The 17,446-nt window shown below is 41.4% G+C and overlaps 1 protein-coding gene across 2 annotated transcripts in view; it reads left to right on the plus strand.

Moving 5' to 3' along the window:
- SLC2A13 (solute carrier family 2 member 13) overlaps positions 1-17,446 on the plus strand; it is a 343,282-nt gene that overhangs the window by 66,227 nt on the left and 259,609 nt on the right. For both annotated transcript variants that reach the window (XM_044992726.1, XM_044992736.1), the window contains exon 2: positions 14,914-15,073. In XM_044992726.1, coding sequence (XP_044848661.1) covers positions 14,914-15,073 — 160 coding nt within the window. The remainder of the gene's footprint in view (positions 1-14,913; positions 15,074-17,446) is intronic.

Below are 17,446 nucleotides of genomic sequence, written 5' to 3' on the forward strand. Positions count from 1 at the left end.
ACTGTTTATCTTAGAAAAGAGACTAATGGGGAGGGGGAATATGATAGAGCAGTGGTTCCCAAACTTCAACAACCTGTGAATCCCTTTCACTAAAATGTCAAGTCTCACAAACCCCCTGCTAAAAATGAATATTTCCAGGGATTTTCTCCTTTACCCGAGTATAAATTATAAAAGCAGTGATCTTGGAAATATAAAATTTGTTTTTATGACTTACAGTATTTTTATTACATTATGAAAATGGCAACACTCTTCCAAGATCTCACTTTTGTAGCTTGTATCACTTTGAATAAGCCTGTTATAAAACAATTCTGTTTCATCAAGGAGTATCAGATGTGAAACATGAAGGTATTTAAGAAGCCAACTCAAAGAGTTCCTCCTATACAAGCATTCAGGTCTTGAGCAATCCAGGCAAACAACGCATGTTACAACAAAACTTAACACTTCAGAATAATTTTAAAAACAATACCAGCTGCCTATTTAGTTTTAAAAACAACAAAAAATATCCACCTCCCTTTCCATTTCTTATAAGGAGTCTTGAAGTTTAAATCTCCTCAGTGAGATAGATATGCTTGCTTTGATCTGCTTAGCTCTTGGAAGTCCAGGGGCTCTGTGCTGATGGCCCCGTGGTGCCCAGGGTCCCTACGGACAGCTCTGCCTGCCATTAGGGAATCCCCCCCCTGCCCAGAGAACCCCCTGTAACATTTCATGAACCTCCAGGGGTTCAAAACCCCAGTTTGGGAACCACTGTGATAGAGGTCTATAAATCATGAATGGTGTAGAGAAAGTGAATAGAGAAATGGAGTACTTGTGGTACCTTAAAGACTAACAAATTTAGTCTTTAAGGTGCCACAAGTACTCCTGTTCTTTTTGCGGGTACAGACTAACACGGCTGCTACTCTGAAACCTGAATAGAGAAATGTTATCTATCCCTTCACATAACACACAAATCAGGGGTTCACAATGAAATTAATAGGCAGCAGGTTCAAAACATAAAGAAGCAGTTCTTCACACAATGCACAGTCAATCTGTGACATTTGTTGCCAGGGGATGTTGTGAAGGCCAAAAGTATAAATGGGTTAAAAAAGGAATTAGTTCATAGAGGATAGGCTAATAGATGGCTATTAGCCAAGATGGTCAGGGATGCAACCCCATGGTCTGCATGTCCCTAAACCTCTGATTGCCAGAAGCTGGGACTGCGTGACAGCGAATGGATGACATAATTACCCTATTTTGTTCATTCCTTCTGAAGCATCTAGCATTGGTCACTGTTATGTTGTGGCCTGAACATGAAAGGGGGGGGGGAAATTGAAGATTTAGCAGTGTTTGCATTCCTAAGTGACAAAGAAGATGGTTATGGTGTAAACATCAGAGTGGAAGTAGAAGGAAATATCAAGTACTCAAATTTAGAGCACATTTAGCTTGAGCCGTTCAAGATGTGATTTAAGATCTGCAGCCTGAGATGGCTGTACTTCATTTACTTGTGTCTGTACAAAGATTAATACATTTTGCACAGGCTTGGATAATAGGCTTTAATCTACTGGTATATTCCACAAAAAAGCACAAAATTATAAAATCCTATAAAAATAGTTACAATTGAACTAATAGTCTAATTTCTCAGGAGCTTCTAGGAAACTAGAATACAAAGCATATCCTTCCTGTGATTATAACTGGGGTGGCCAAATTTACTGGCCCTCGAAGCCACATACGACAATCTTCAGAAGTTCAATGGCTGGGGCACATCTGCTGGGAGCTGAGGCTTCAGCCCTGCTCCTGCTGAAGTCCCGAACCTGGTCGGTGTGCCCTGCAGGGCTGAAGCCCCTCCCTGCTAGGCAGAAGCTCTTATCACACCACCCTGCTGCAAGGCAGAGGTCCTGAGTGCCTCTTTGCCCCCCCGCCCCCGCCAGTCTGGTAGGTGAAGAATGCGGGGGAAGGATGTGGAAAGCCCTGTGAGCCACACTTTAATGGTAAAAGAGCCACAGTTTGGCCACCCCTGGATTATCAGGTTGGTGCTAAATTATTTGAACCCTGGTGTTAAAATCCTTGTAGATTCTAATCTCAAAATATTTTAGATTACCATACAGCTGATGCTAGTGAGACCATTGTAGTTGCTGGGTTGCTAGACAGAGCTGGGCATGGTCATGATAAGCATGCAACTATAACAATCTTCACACTTTTATGGTGCCTTTCATCCAAGGACCTTGAAGTACTTTGCAAACATTAATTAAGCCTCACAACACCCTTATGATGAAGATACAGTGATCAGCATTAAATTGATAATTACTATTTGCAGGCAAAATTAACTTAACTGCAGTGTTCATAACATTCTTGTACTCAATGGACTCAGAATGCAGGGTATTGAAAATACCATGGTAATTGTAACTTTTAATGGCAGCCATTGTATCTTGTAACCGGTGGAGAAAACTGAGGTAGAGGAGTTAAATGGCTTACCTCAAGTCATGCAGCAAGTCTGTGCCTTACTGGAATCCAGAACTTCTGAATTCTGGTCCCTTGCTCTCACACTAAACTATGCTGCCTCCCATATATAATAAGTGATAGTCCAAATTGTTTGAAGTCTACTTCAGTGTCTTTATGTTAAATATTCTAAGCTCTGAGTGTAATGGGTGACTTCTGATTTCCACCTAGGAAATAGAATAATTTTCTGAAGTGTCTTTGTCTCTCTCAATAATCTGAACATTTATAACTTGGCATGGGCTCAAAATATAATTTTTTTGTGATTTCATAATGATGAGTACATGATTGGCCTTGTTCAGTGTGAACAGAAAAATTAAAGCCTCCTTAAACTGAGCTGTTTGAAGTATCGCAGCTTGAAACAAAATATTCTTTATTTTCCCATTAAACTATGAGTCAAGGCTTATATAATACTGGGATATTGTGATGCCTCAGGTATGATGCCAATTGCTGTGAATCTCCTAAGAAGCGGGAAAGTCCCAGCATGACGCATGCTGTGGAGTGTCTTAGGCTGATTTTATTATTCCAATATTTCATTCTAAATTAGAGATCCAGAGTTTTTAAAAACATAATTTAGTTATAACTATATTAATGCATAAATAATTTGAAGTAAAAATAAATGGATTCAATAAAGTGGTTTTTACCTTATGTATGAAGCTTCTTTCCCACTGTACGTTAGTCCTGTTTTTAACTCTATTGATCGGGTTGTCTTATAAAATGAAAATTAAATGCACATGTGAGGTACGCTGCTGGCAGTATGTGGATCTCCACTTCTTCCCCACAGGACTGTTTCCCAGGTAATCAGACTGCCAGGAAAACAGCGCCTAGGGGCAGCTGTTCTGCACATTTTGGTGAATTCAGCTTATTTTAACATGAATATTGCCATTATCAGAGACTCAGAAGCATTGGGATAAGCATCTGGGAATTTGGATGCTTCTCTGGACCTATGAAATCCTCCTATATGGTATGTCAATCCTCCAAAAAACAAAAACAAAAAAACCCCAAAAACACCACGCACCAAACCACCATCAACTGGATCTCCATCTGCAGTGGGGCTTGGAAGAGAACCCTAATCATAGAAGATTAGGGTTGGAAGAGACCTCAGGAGGTCATCTAGTCCAAACCCCTGCTCAAAGTAGGACCAACCCCAACTAAATCATCCCAACCAGGGTCACACTGGGCCTTAAAAACCTCCAAGGATGGAGTTTCCACCACCTCCCTAGGTAACCTGTTCTAGTGCTTCACCACCCTCCTAGTGAAATAGTTTTTCCTAATATCCAACCTAGATCTCCCACTTTGCAACTTGAGACCATCGCTCCTTGTTTGGTCATCTGCCACCATTGAGAACAGTCTAGCTCCCTCCTCTTTGGAACCCCCTTCAGGGAGTTGAAAGCAGCTATCAAATCCTCCCTCACCCTTCTCTTCTGCAGACTAAATAAGCCCAGTTCCCTCAGCTTTTCCTCATAAATGATGTGCCCCAGCCCCCTAATCATTTTCATTGCCATCCCTTCACTGACTTCTTTGGGAGAGGATTTCCAGCCTGTTTACAAGGGTATTGGCTTAGGCTTTGGCTACACTTACACTTCAAAGCGCTGCCGCGGCAGCGCTTTGAAGCGCTAAGTGTAGTCAAAGCGCCAGCGCTGGGAGAAAGCTCTCCCAGCGCTGTCCGTACTCCACCTCCCTGTGGGGAATAACGTACAGCGCTGGGAGCCGCGCTCCCAGTGCTGGGGCTTTGACCACACTGGCGCTTTGCAGCGCCGCAATTTGCAGCGCTGGAGAGGGTGTGTTTTCACACCCTGCTGCAGTGCTGCAAATTTGTAAGTGTAGCCAAGCCCTTAGACATACAGGCTCACTTATCCCCACATTTTGTCCATTGCATGGCTCAGGTTTTACACACCCACCCACACCATTTCTTGCCATGAGGGATGTGTGGTAGGTTTGGGGTTATATGCACTCTACTCCACGCTCACCTTTGCCCTCTTATCACCTTCTCCTATTCCTGTGTCTCCCTTGTCATTATCTCCCCTATATCCTATTCCACTAACCCTTGTTTTGTCTCAGGAGTGGCTCAAGGTGTAGCCCTCTCAGCCAGCCTCTGGCCAGCTGACATAGCAGCTCTAGTAGCAGAGGCTGGTTTTGCAGCTTTTCAAAAACTTACCATTTTATAAAGGCAAAATTAAAACATATTAAAGTGTATGTTACTTATTCAGGATATGTAATAATGTAAATAGCACAAATATCCTGCATTTTCAATATTCACAAGTTTGGCATTATTTTTAAAAACAGCCTGCAGCTGCCACAGAGTTCCAGCCAAAATGTACTCTTGACTGGATCAATAGATTCACTTTCTAAATGTCTTTGCTCTGAATGTGATGGGTGGCTTCTGATTTTCACCTAGCGCTTTAACAAAAAAGCTTAGACATACCTGATCTTAACATGTTAATAAATAAAAGAAAGTTCCAGGCTGAAAGAGCAGTTTGAGCTGAAGGGAGGGAGGATTAGGTGGAGACTATTCTCCCATACACCCCAATCTGGTTTCTGCAACCCATCCCTGCCAAGAGTTTACTTACTTTTGGTTCATCATGCTACCACTGAAGAACATGTTTCTTGCTGTTTGGGGATGCACCAAACAACATACTTCTGCATTGCCCTGGCTGTTACCCATGAAAGCTGTTCTTTCTACAGCTAGCACAGTAACCCATGTGAGCACACTGCCCTTCCTATCAGGCCTGCCCTGCATGTGCCTGATTGTCTTCCTGCCCTTGGATTCACATGCTTTCCTGGCTGACACAAGATCTACCTCTGTGCCTTGCTTTCTGCTATGAAGGCAGGGAGAAGGAACACCTTATACCACTTTCTCTAGGCTGCAAATAGGAGGGGGGCTCATGAGGGATTTTTAATTAGCAGCTTTTAAAACACTAATTTTTAAATATTCAAATCAGAAAGGCTTCTAGTGGCGTAGAATCAGCAGTCCACCTAGAACTAGCAATAAGTGCTCTAGCGTTACCATAGCTAGCTATGTAGTCTCTTCTGCACGGAACGGAGAGTATGTAGGGAAGTCTGCTGGGCTGGAGTCTTAGTGGTGTTTTCAGGACTGGCTCAATGTATTCATATGGCATATCTTTCTGTTCTCAGGCAGTGTGCCTCACCTCACCTTTTCCAGGTTGAGGACACTTTATCCAAAGTCAAAAATTGTTGTGACCCCCTTAAATTAATTTTTTTTTATAATAAATGTATCCATGATAAGTCTATGTAGTTTGTGTGTGTGAAGAGGTTGACAGAGAATACTTGACCTTGGAAGGTAAAGGTGTGTGTAGCGATGCTGAGACTCACCGGTGCGGCACCTCCTGCTGGTCATCTCAGGAATTGCTCTCCAGCATACAGAGCGCCCTCTGCAGGCCGGTGTCTCGCCTGCCACCAGCCCTGATGCCCTTTACCTCAGGGTTCTGCCCCAGCAGTACCCCCACACTCTGGGTCTCCTTTCCCAGGGGAACTCCCAGCCCTCTATGCCCATTTTGCCTCAGTGGCTACAGCCAGTAATCATCCAGCCCCCTTTCCCTAGGACAGACTGCAGTCTGTAATGGCCACTCATCATTGGCAAGGGGTAGGACCTGCTGCCTTTACCTATTCCTGGGCAGCCCCCTACCTGTTTAGGCCTTGACAAAGGCCTCAGCCTCGGGAGTTGTCAGGCTGGAGCATCCCAGCTCCTCTTGCCCTTTCCCCCAACACTGATCTGTCCAGTACCCTGCCCCAGGCAGCTAGACCCTTCTCCCTCCAAGACAGGAAAGAGACTGTTTGTCTTCTAGCCCAGCAGCTCTTTTATAGGGCCCAGCCTTGCCCTGATTGGCTGCCTCCCAGCTTCTCCTCATTGCTCTCAGCTCCCACCCTCTCCAAGGGCTGGCTTTTAACCCTTTCAGGGCCGGAGTGGGGTGTCCACCCCGCTACAGTGGGGAATAGTGGGGAGAGATTTTCTTTTTGCTTTAGATTGTAATAATGTTTCTTAACACCTCACAACTCTCTGATTGCCTTTTGTGATTTCCCACCACCACCTGGGGGCTTGCCAGCCACTGACTGAGAAACCCTAATAAGAAATTTTTATGTCCCAAATTATATTTGAGTACCTCACAATCTTTAATGTATTCATCCTCACAGCACCTCTAGGAGGTACTGAAGTATAATTATTGCCACATTTCACATGGAAAATTGAGGCACAGAGAGGTTAAGTGACACACCCAAGGTCATGCAGCAAGTATGTGATAAAGTAGGGAATTGATGCCCAAGTCTCTCAAGTCATAGGCTAGCACCCTGATGACTAGACTATCCTTTCTCTTTAATATAAGTATGAGCTCCTCTCATACTGCCATGGCTATAGTGATTTTCTTTACCCCCTCGCCCCTCAAAAAAAGAATTGTAGGGGAGGAGATAATTCAAGGGCCCTCCTACAAATGATTTATCTGTCTGCACCCCTAACTAATCCCATGCCTGTGAACATAATTTAGTACAGACATTGGTGATACCAGATACTTGTTGATTATGAAAAGTTGAAAGTGAATGTATTTTTAACACTGGTATGTATTCAAAATTTTTCTTCTGGATTATGTGACAAGATACAGAACTATTTGGGTGCTTTTATATTTCATGTGTTTCATTTGGCACTGAATGGTTGAAATATCTAAAATCTTTTTACCAGCAATAGGAAATTGAAATCCTGATGGATCAGTCAGTGGGCAGTGTTAAGAGAGGTATTGATATATTTCTGGTAACTTAATTACCCGTGGATTGGGTTGTCATGCTGAGACTATCATAAGCATTTACCTATCACAGCAAAATATTTTTCCAATGCCACTTTATTATTAAATAATTTGTATTCCTTACTCAAGCTTTTGAAGGCGTCCAGCAGGTCTGTAAGACTAACTTCCATATTAAAGATAATGTTGTGTTCTTAGTGTAGTGAATCAGCCAGACAGCAGGGTATTTGTGAATCATGTTGCTTTCTGGAGTATGAGATGTAACTTTTTCTGGCAAAGATGTTCAGGTCAGGTGTTGTAACCCCTTTCACAGTGTGTGCCTATAATGATAAGCCACAATGGCATCTGAGTGTTAGGATATACCGGTAGTTATACACCTCAGGCGCACTCTGAGGCATAAGAACAAAAGGAGATTATCTTCTGTGACCCAAAATATGCACTAGTGCAAAACCTCTTGCTACTGAAGTATGGTTACTTACTATAAAAGCTTTTACAACAAACAGAAGATTTGCCCCCCTAAACCCTTCAGAATTATGCAAAATAGTTTATAGAAGAATAACAGAAAAGAGTAGTATAACATCTATCTTTTGAAATGTTTTTATTACTAATTTTAATGTCCTGGACACATTGGTCCTCCTTCAGTCCAGATGTCCTTTCTGACCCTATTTCTGTAATAAAACTGAAATGGGGAACTATTCAATACCCCTGTTCTAGGCCTCAGTCCTGCAAGACTTCAGTGGGACTCTCCAGGAGTCTCTCCACTTGGATTCCATTGCAGGTCTAAGCACTTGTTTTTATAGTAACAGGTGGCTGTTAAACCACAAAATGCTAAAGAAAAGCCAAGAGGCTGAAATGATGGTTTTTAAAACTTGCCATTTCTTTCCTTGTACCCAGTCCCCTTGGTTTTTCCCTCTCCACAGAAGTAATGAAATATTAACTGTATTATGCTGTTCAGTCACTAGGTGGTACTCTTCACCATACCTTGTCTGAGCATACAACAGATATACCTGGCAGTACATTAAAGGATCTTATAGTGAACACATCTGGTATGTATCTCTCTGAGAAGGAAACACTGACCAGTCCATATCTGGTACATAAGCCTGGCATGCTAGTAGTAGCAGCGCTGCAAACTACCATATACAAGATTTCCATGAAATGGCGTCAAAGTAAACTAATGCCAGAGGACAATAGAAATGGAAGGAAAGCAGCAATAAAGGTTACAAACGGAAGGACAAGAAAGCAACAAACATTGTAGGATCGTATCAATATGCCACTTAGTTCCCCAGAGAACTTCAGTTTTGACAAAACTTCACAATGGACTGACTGGAAGCAGTATTTTGCAAGATTTTGAATTGCTACAGAACTCCATAAGGAAACTGGAAATATTCAGGTATTCTCTGTAATTTATGTTATGGGTAAGAATGCAGAGCATATCTTTAAATCTTTTGCTTTTACTTAACCACAGTCAGAAAGATGACTATGAAAGGATTCTGGCTCTTTTTGATTCATACTTTATACCTCAGAGAAATGTGGTTTATGAAACAGCATGTTTTTGCCAGAGAATTCAGGAACCAAGAGAAAATGTTAATCTTGTAGAAGAGTTTCGTACACGTTGGCTGAAAACGTGTTTTTTGGGGAATGGACAAACATCAGAGAGAGGCTAAATATAGGTCTTGCAGACAGGAACCTTTAACAGCAGACTTAACCCTAAACACGGCTGTCCAAATAGCAAAGACTGAACTTGTGAAACAGCAGGACAAACCTGAAAAGCAAGAAACTCATTTAGAAGCTGTAAACAGATGCAGCATGAGTTATAAAAGTAATTATCACACGACCCGTTTGGCTAAGACGGGCAAATCCCAGGCAAACTACAAAGCCTTTCACAATAAATGTACAAAGTGTAGAAAATTTCATAGCTCAAGACGTGTGTCCAACCAAAGGTGAAATATGTAATAAATGTGCAAAATATGGACATTTTACAGCTGCTTGCTGTAATAAAACAATGAGACAACTAACTATGATTACAGATAATCAAGATATCTATCACATGATGGTATCTATCACATTATGGCAGAGCCTTCCTGGAGAATTAAACTGAATATTCATAGAAAGACTATTGAGTTTAAAATTGTCTCAGGAGCAGATATGACTATCATATCAGAAGGCACTTACAATCACATTCAACTCCACCCAAAGCTGAAATCCCCTGGCACAGACATGATAACTCTCTGGAGGTATTCTGAACTGCATGAGCCAGTTCACTGCAGAAACAATTTACAAAGAAAAGTTATGCATTAAGAATGTATGTAGTGAAAGACCGACAATCTTCCCATTGTATTTGGGGATTTTGGACTTATGAACGGAGATCCCGTACAAATAACCTTAAGAGACAACGCTGAACCATACATACACCATACTACATATTCCTATTATTCATAAAGTGAAAGATGAATTAAAGAGAATAGAACAGATTGGCATTATTGAGAAAATCTGAGTCAACAGCCTGGAGTGCCCCAGTGGTACTTAAAAAAAGGAAAAATATTAATGTGTGGCTATTAAAAGACTTAATGAAGTAGTTGTGAGAAAAATGTATCCTCCCCACAGTGGATATCTTCCTCCCTAAAGTGAAAAGAGCTATAGTATTCTATAAGCTGGATGCCCTGAGCAGATTCTGGCAAATTCCTTTAGCCAATGAGTTCTACACTGACTACATTTGTCACACAGTTTGGGAGATCTTGCTTTTGAAAATTACCTTTTGGGATTACAGCGCACATGAAACTTTCCAAAGAAAGATGGCAGAACTGTTGATGCACACAAATGGAATTGTAATTTTCATGGCGATATTTGATGGAAGAATACAACAAAATCATCAAAGAAATTCTAAGTGTTATCTGTCAATCCAGACTGAAGATAAACAAGGAAAAGTGCATTTTCCATCTATTCCAAATTGAGTTTTTGGGTTAAACAATAAAGAACAATAAAATCAGGCCTAGCCCTGAGAAAGTAAAAGCAATTCAAGAATTGAATGTACCAGAACTGAGCTGTGTACTGGGAATGGCAAATTACCTTGATCAGTACCTATAAGACCTTTCTATAGTGACAAAACCACTGAAAGAACTGTTTAAAGTGCAACACATTGTGGGTATGGGGGTTAAATAAAAATTGCCTTAAAAATGGTTAAAGAAATTATCTCAACAGCTCCAGTTCTCAAGTATTATGGTGTTAAGAAACCCACAATGGTCAGCGTGGATACAAGCAGCCATGGCCTAACTGGTGTATAGTTGCAATAACATGGATTTGAGTGGAAGCTAGTTGTATTTTGTTCTCGTGCACACTCAGAAGCAGAAAAACTATATGCACAGATAGACAAGGAGTGCCTGGCAAGTGTATAGGCATGTGAGAACTTTTACACATATCTGTGTGGATTGGGTTCTTTTGCACTGATAACCATAAGCCGCTTGTAACCCTAATCAACAGAAAAGAATAGGATCAAGCACCTTCGAGATGCTAATGTGTTTTGATCAGATTAATATGTTTTAACCCAATTGCTAAATATGTTCCTGAAAAAAGTCTGGTGGTAGCAGACACTCCTGCTGCAGAGCTGAGCATCACACTCAACTAACTGGGAGCACAACGTTGACATAAAGGTGTATGTGGATTCTGTGAATGCATACAGATCAGTGTCAGAAAAGAAACCACACCCATTACCACACAGGTTCAAGATATTTCTAAGTTACATTAGGATCAGCTGGCTCAAGTATCTAAAGGACACTTTAGGAGTGCCCAAGAAGTGATAAGAGACTACTTTGCGGCATGTGGACAATTAGGCGAGTGAAATGAATTAATGTTTAAAAGCGATTGCATTGTAATTCCAAATGAAATGAGAGGAGAAATCCTAAACCTCATTCATGAAGGATATCAAGGGCTAATTAAATGCCATGAACAGGCCAACCAGTCAGTGTAGTGGCCAGCTATCAGCAAGGACACAAAAAATGAAGTGCCTGCATGTGAACATTCCAGAACTAACAGACCAACACAACGCAAGAAACATTTATTAACATCCCGACCAGACAGACCTTGGAAGAGACTAGCTGCAGATTTATGCAGATTAGAGAGGATATTGTTACTAGATCATAGTGGACTATTTTTCCAGGTATATAGGAATAACATACTTGAAAGACATAACATGTCTTAGTGTTATCAAGAAACTAAACTGCACAACTAGTGATGGACTACGAATCACAATTTACTGCAGCGGAGTTTGTCAGTCCAAACTAAATATGATTTTGATCATATTGCTAGCAGCCCACATTGCCCTCAAGCAAATGGAGAAATTGAGAGCTCTAAAGACAGCCAAGAAAATCCTAGATTAGGAAGAGCCATTCCTTGTTCTTCTGAGCTACAGAGAACACCGTAGCAGCTAGTGGATATAGCCCAGCACAAATCCAGATGGGATGACAACTATTCCAATGAAATTCTTTTCTAATCTCTGAAGTGACCACATATGAAAAGAGTAGCCAAATCAGATAAAAAGGCAAAAAGAACTTATGAATGCTTTTATGACAGATATCACTCAGCTAGAGAACTGCTGTTTCTAGACCCTGGTGACTGTGTTTTGTGTCAAACTGTATGGAGAAAAAGGATGAACTCCATCTATCATAAAAATAGTTCATTGCCCAGATCATATGTGATTGAGAGTGGCAAGTTCAACAGAAACTGATATCTATAGTTTGTTCCTTACAAAGAACAGTCAACAGAGCAAACTGTACAGATGGCAGATGCAGAACAAGAAAATGACTCTCAGATTCCAAACCAACTAATGGAGAGTCAGATGACCAAGATTTTACTCATTCAGGTCACGTAATTAGATAACCAGTATGATTCAGAGCTACGTAACAGATTGATACGTATTAACTTTAAAGATAGCATGATAGTGTACATTTTGTAAAATGTTGTAAATAGTAAGAATGTAAAACTTTAGGGGGGAGGTGTAATGGAATATTAATTTGTATTATACTGTTCAGTCACTAGATGGCACCATATATAACATACCTTATCTGAGCATACAACAGGTATACCTGGCAGTTTATTAAAGGATCTAATAATGAACACATTTGGTGTGTTTCGCTCTGAGAAGGAAGCTCTGTGGCCAGTCCATATCTGGTACAGCCTAACCTGCTAGTAGCAGTCCTGCAATCTACCTTGAACATGGTGTATGTGATGACATAGATTCTTTGTTTAGCTCAGCTGGGAGCTCTGAAACGTCTTCTGGTTCAGTTTTAAATAATAGCTAACCTATAAAAGCAACCTGACTGCTCCTTTAGCAGTGCCAAAAGAGGGAAGAGGAAAAAGAGACAAAGTAATTGCAATGGCTGTAGGAATTTTATGTTAAATTTTGGTGATGAGATGCCGTCTGTGTGCTAATGAGAGGTAGTGCATGGCTGTGACCTCATCAAAAGGCTCAGCCACCCATTCAGTGTGGGGCTTTGCCTTTGGACACAGTTTATTCTGTACCCACATAGTGTATTTCACTGTGCTTCATTTAAACAAGCTTCAATGGAAATATTCCCCTTTTCTCCTCTGTCCCAAAAGTATCTTTAATTTTAATTAACCATATATAACCCAGAGCCACTAGCTGTCACTGGTTGTTTCTTTCTGCCAGAGAGTAATTTTATGTTCCTTGGAAACTACAACATAAATTTGCGCGGCATATTCAGATCTTCTGATTAGGTACACAGATCTGCTGTTGATATGCCATGAAGTTCCTGTTTGATACATATTTTTCAACTTTAAAAAAAAACAAGTTTTAGATCTCTTACTCCAAATTATTTGTTTGGAAGTGTTCCCTAATTCATGGGAACCATTAGCTACATTCTGATAAGGCAAGAGATGACCATGTATTAGAATTGCTCCTTATAAATAATTTAAATCCAGACAGAACTTTCCATATGAGATAGCTACAGCTAAGAGAGCAGTCATACAATGAATCTTAAATTCTGTTAAATGGTAATGAAATTCCCCACCTATAAGGGGAATGGCGCTGATTTTTTCCAGAGGTGGAGAGCACCCAGAGTTTCATTTGAAGCCAGGGAGAGCTGTGGCTGCACAGCATCAGGCCCTATGTGTTAATCAAAGCTTTCAATACTTTGCTAATGGTTGTCATGTATCTAGAGTAACTCCTCGCTTAACATTGTAGTTATGTTCCTGAAAAATGTGACTTTAAGCAACACAATGTTAAGCAAATCCAATTTCCCCATAAGAATTAATGTAAATGGGGGGGGGGGGGGGTTAGGTTCCAGGGAATTTTTTTTTACCAGACAAAAAACCACACACACACACACACACACACACACACACACACACACACACACACACACACACACACACACACACACACAGTATAAGTTTTAAACAAACAATTTAATACTGTACACAACAGTGATGATTGTGAAGGTTGGTTGAAGTGGTGAAGTCAGAGGGTGGAAGAGGGTGGGATATTTCACAGGGAATGCCTTACTGCTAGATGATTATTATTGGCTGAGCCCTTAAGGATTAACACGTTGTTGTTAATGTAGCCTCACACTCTACAAGGCAGCACGAATGGAGGGAGGGGAGACAGCATGGCAGACAGAGACACACACCCTGTGTGAGAGAGAGAGATGCACATTGCCCCTTTAAGTATGCTGACCCCACTCTAAGTATACTGCCTTTTTAAATAGATCAGCAAGTTGAGAGAGCAGCTGCGGCCAGCAAGCTCCCTCCATCCTGAGCCCTCTCGTGTCCCCCCTCTGCTCTATGGATGGGGTAAGCAGGGGGGAGGAGGACACCCTGACATTAGCCTCCCTCTTCCTCCCCTCCCCTCCCCTCCACTCAGCAAGCAGGAGGCTCCCGCGAGCAGCTCCAAGGCAGAGGGCAGGAGCAGCACATGGCAGTGGGGGGAGGGACAGCTGAACTGCCGGCAATTGATAGCTTGCTGGGAGGCTGCCGCACAGGGAACATAGGGGAGAAGGGAGCTGATGGGGGCTGCTGGTCCACCCTGGTTCCAAGCTCCTCCTCCTCCCCCTTCCCCCAGCTAGCTGCAACAGGCTGCTCTTCCTGCAAGCAGTGGACAAAGCAGGCGACTGCCAAACAATGGTATAAGGGAGCATTGCGCAACTTTAAACAAACATGTTCTCTAATTGATCAACAACTAAACAAAGTAAACTGGGATGACTTTAAGTGAGGAGTTTCTGTATTTAGATTATAAATGTCTGACTCTGTTTCACTCCAACTCAGTTTCATGTGGTACTGTACCTGCTTGTTTTCCCTTGAACTGAAACTATAAATATATTTTCTCATATTTTAGGGTTATCTTTCGTTCATCTTAGATGGTTTTTGCTTAAAAATCTGTGATTTGTTTCATGATGCCAAACTATTTTTAAATTCCTTTATGTATTGTGAATCTGAATATTCACAAGCATGGTAATTATTATTATTACTTCCCAATATCTGTGTCCATCTGCTTCAGATAAGCATTCTCTAGCGCTTATTAGCAGTGCAACAAAATGCTGCTGTTAGTTTTCTCAGTTGGAACTCAGAAATCAAGTGCGTACAATTTGTTGTCACATTTATTATATACTGTACTTTAATGCTTCATGACTACAGAGAATGTTGTGTACAGTTATGTAAGTTTTAATTCATCACTTTTTTCTTGTAGGTGTGGCTTCCATGACAGTACCAGTATACATTGCAGAGGTCGCTCCACCCCACTTAAGAGGCAGATTAGTTACCATTAATACTCTCTTCATCACAGGAGGGCAGTTCTTTGCCAGTGTTATTGATGGAGCCTTCAGCTACCTCGCAAAGGATGGATGGAGGTTTGTAAATTCTTACATTTAAAAGTGAAAATAGAGTTGTTGTGACTTGGGAAGGAACTAGATCACTGGTCCCCAAACTGTGGCGTGCACTTCCCTATTGGGGCATGGAGGAACGTTGGAGGGGGGTGCAGTGGGGTCTGGGTGAGCCCCCACAGGGGGGCAGGGAAGGAGTGTCACTCAGCCCCGTTCTGCCCCCAACTCTGCTTCGGCCCTAGCCCCTCCTCCACCCCCAACTGCTGGCCTTGCTCCTGTCCCCAGCTGTGGCCCTGGCCTCAGCCCCTGGTTTACAGCCTGGCCACAGTTCCAGCCCTAGCCTTTGCCCCCTTACCCCAGTCCACCCCCTGCCCCCTTCTGGTGTTACCCTGGGTTTTCAGAACCCAAAACAGTGGTAGCTTAACTGTTTCGCTCCAGGCGGTGTCAGGAATAAATCAGTGGGAACACAGCTATTGTGTCTGATAAATGATTAATACAAGAAAGTGTGCACTTATCTAAAACTACAATTAATTAGATATTAAGCGCACACAGACATAAACAATAGTTCAGGACATCCCAGCTATAGTTACCTACAGACTGAGATGGTTTTGAGTAATCACCAGGAGCCCTCTTTCTGTCCAACTGATGGGGAGTTTAGATGTCAGTTCCTTGCCCTGAGAAAAGCTTCCTTGGACTACACTGAGGTATTTACTTTAATCTTTTATAGCTAACTTTAACAAAACACATAACCTTATAGTGACTCCTAGTGAGTCAGCACAATAACCTCTATTGGGCCATCTATTTATCTAATTTCAATACATTTATCATTATCTCAAAAATGTCTAGTATTTCTAGCCATAACAACAATATGTCAGGCGCACCTAAAACCAAGGTCGCTATTCACTCATTTTCCATAACTTTCTATCCCGTCCTCCCATTCTGATTAACAAACTGCAAATATGCAGCTGTCTGACCTTGTCTCACAAAGGCCTAAGATTATTTCTAGCTACGTGATGTTTGGTTTTTAGCCGGCAGTGGCTGAATAAACATACAGAATGGCTGACTGCAGTACTGTCAAGTTCTGGGGTATATGCAAGAATGTCAAATTCCGGGGCAATGGCAGGAGCTGTGGCCCCATTCCTGGCCCGGTCTCCTGACCGTGGCTCCTGGGGTTGCGGACAGGAGTAAGGGAGGTCGGGGGGAACACGATGACGTGAAAAGTATAGGTACCACTGAACTAGATAGATAAGTGAAAGAATTCTAAGAGAGAATTCTGACTAAGCTTGTTGATTTTAGATGACTTAGAACATCTTTAAACAGAGATCATGGCACATCCTTAACTATAGTGGCGCTGCTGCTCTACTATAATAAAGCCAGCTTGTCTCTTGCATTTAAAATATATTAAAGTAAATATTGACTTCTTAAAAAGGCAATCTCCAAATAAATGTTGCACTTTAAAGATTACATTTGAATGTATGCCTGATAGTCTTGTTTGAGCAATAGTTATTTATTGAGAATTGGATGTCATTTGTACTTGAGGGCAGCATTCTGTTTAAACTGTGGGTTGAGAATATGTTAGCTAATATCTTTTGTTCCACTTTCTGGATTCTGAGTTTTTCTTTATTAGTTTTAGTCTGTTGAACTTTGATTGAGTCTCCTTCCTACGGGGCTGTATATTTCAAAAGAGTAAAATAGAAATGATGATGCGAACAGAATGTACTAAATTCTTGGCTTAATGCATTATAACTGTGGCTTTCTTTTTAAAAGATGACTTATAAATGTGTTCACGCAGGATAATTAAAATTGACTACCCATTAAAAGATCATTCTATCTTTAGGAACTTATTTTTATTTAAGCAACTGCGAGGTTCCGTAGAAACTTGTGTTGGGTAACAGGGGGTGCATTGGTTGCAGAGTCTTCAAAAGAACTGACACCTAGAATGTTTGGGTCTGTATTTCATAGCTTTTCAATCATATCACTGTGGAGCTTCATTAATTGTCATTTAAATACAGATTTCAAAAGTCAGCAAAGGAATCCTTTCCCTTTACCTAAATACTAGTATATAAGAGAACAGAAAGGCCTTTTACTGGTATAAAGCATTTATTTCTAAGGGTATGTCTACACTACAAAATTAGGTAGTTGATATAAGTCGATTTTTAGAAATCGATTTTATACAGTTGATTGCGTATGTCCACACTAAGTGCATTAAGTCGGTGGAGTGCGTCCTCACTACCTTGGCTAGTATCGACTTACGGAGCGGTGCACTGTGGGTAGCTATCCCACAGTTCCCGCAGTCTCTGCCGCCCATTGGAATTCTGGATTAAGCTCCCAATGCCTGATGGGGCAAATACATTGTCGCGGGTGGTTTTGGGTACATGTCGTCAGTTGCCCCTCCCTCCG

Source organism: Mauremys mutica, chromosome 1, assembly GCF_020497125.1.
Source record: "Mauremys mutica isolate MM-2020 ecotype Southern chromosome 1, ASM2049712v1, whole genome shotgun sequence".
NCBI lineage: Eukaryota > Metazoa > Chordata > Testudines > Geoemydidae > Mauremys > Mauremys mutica.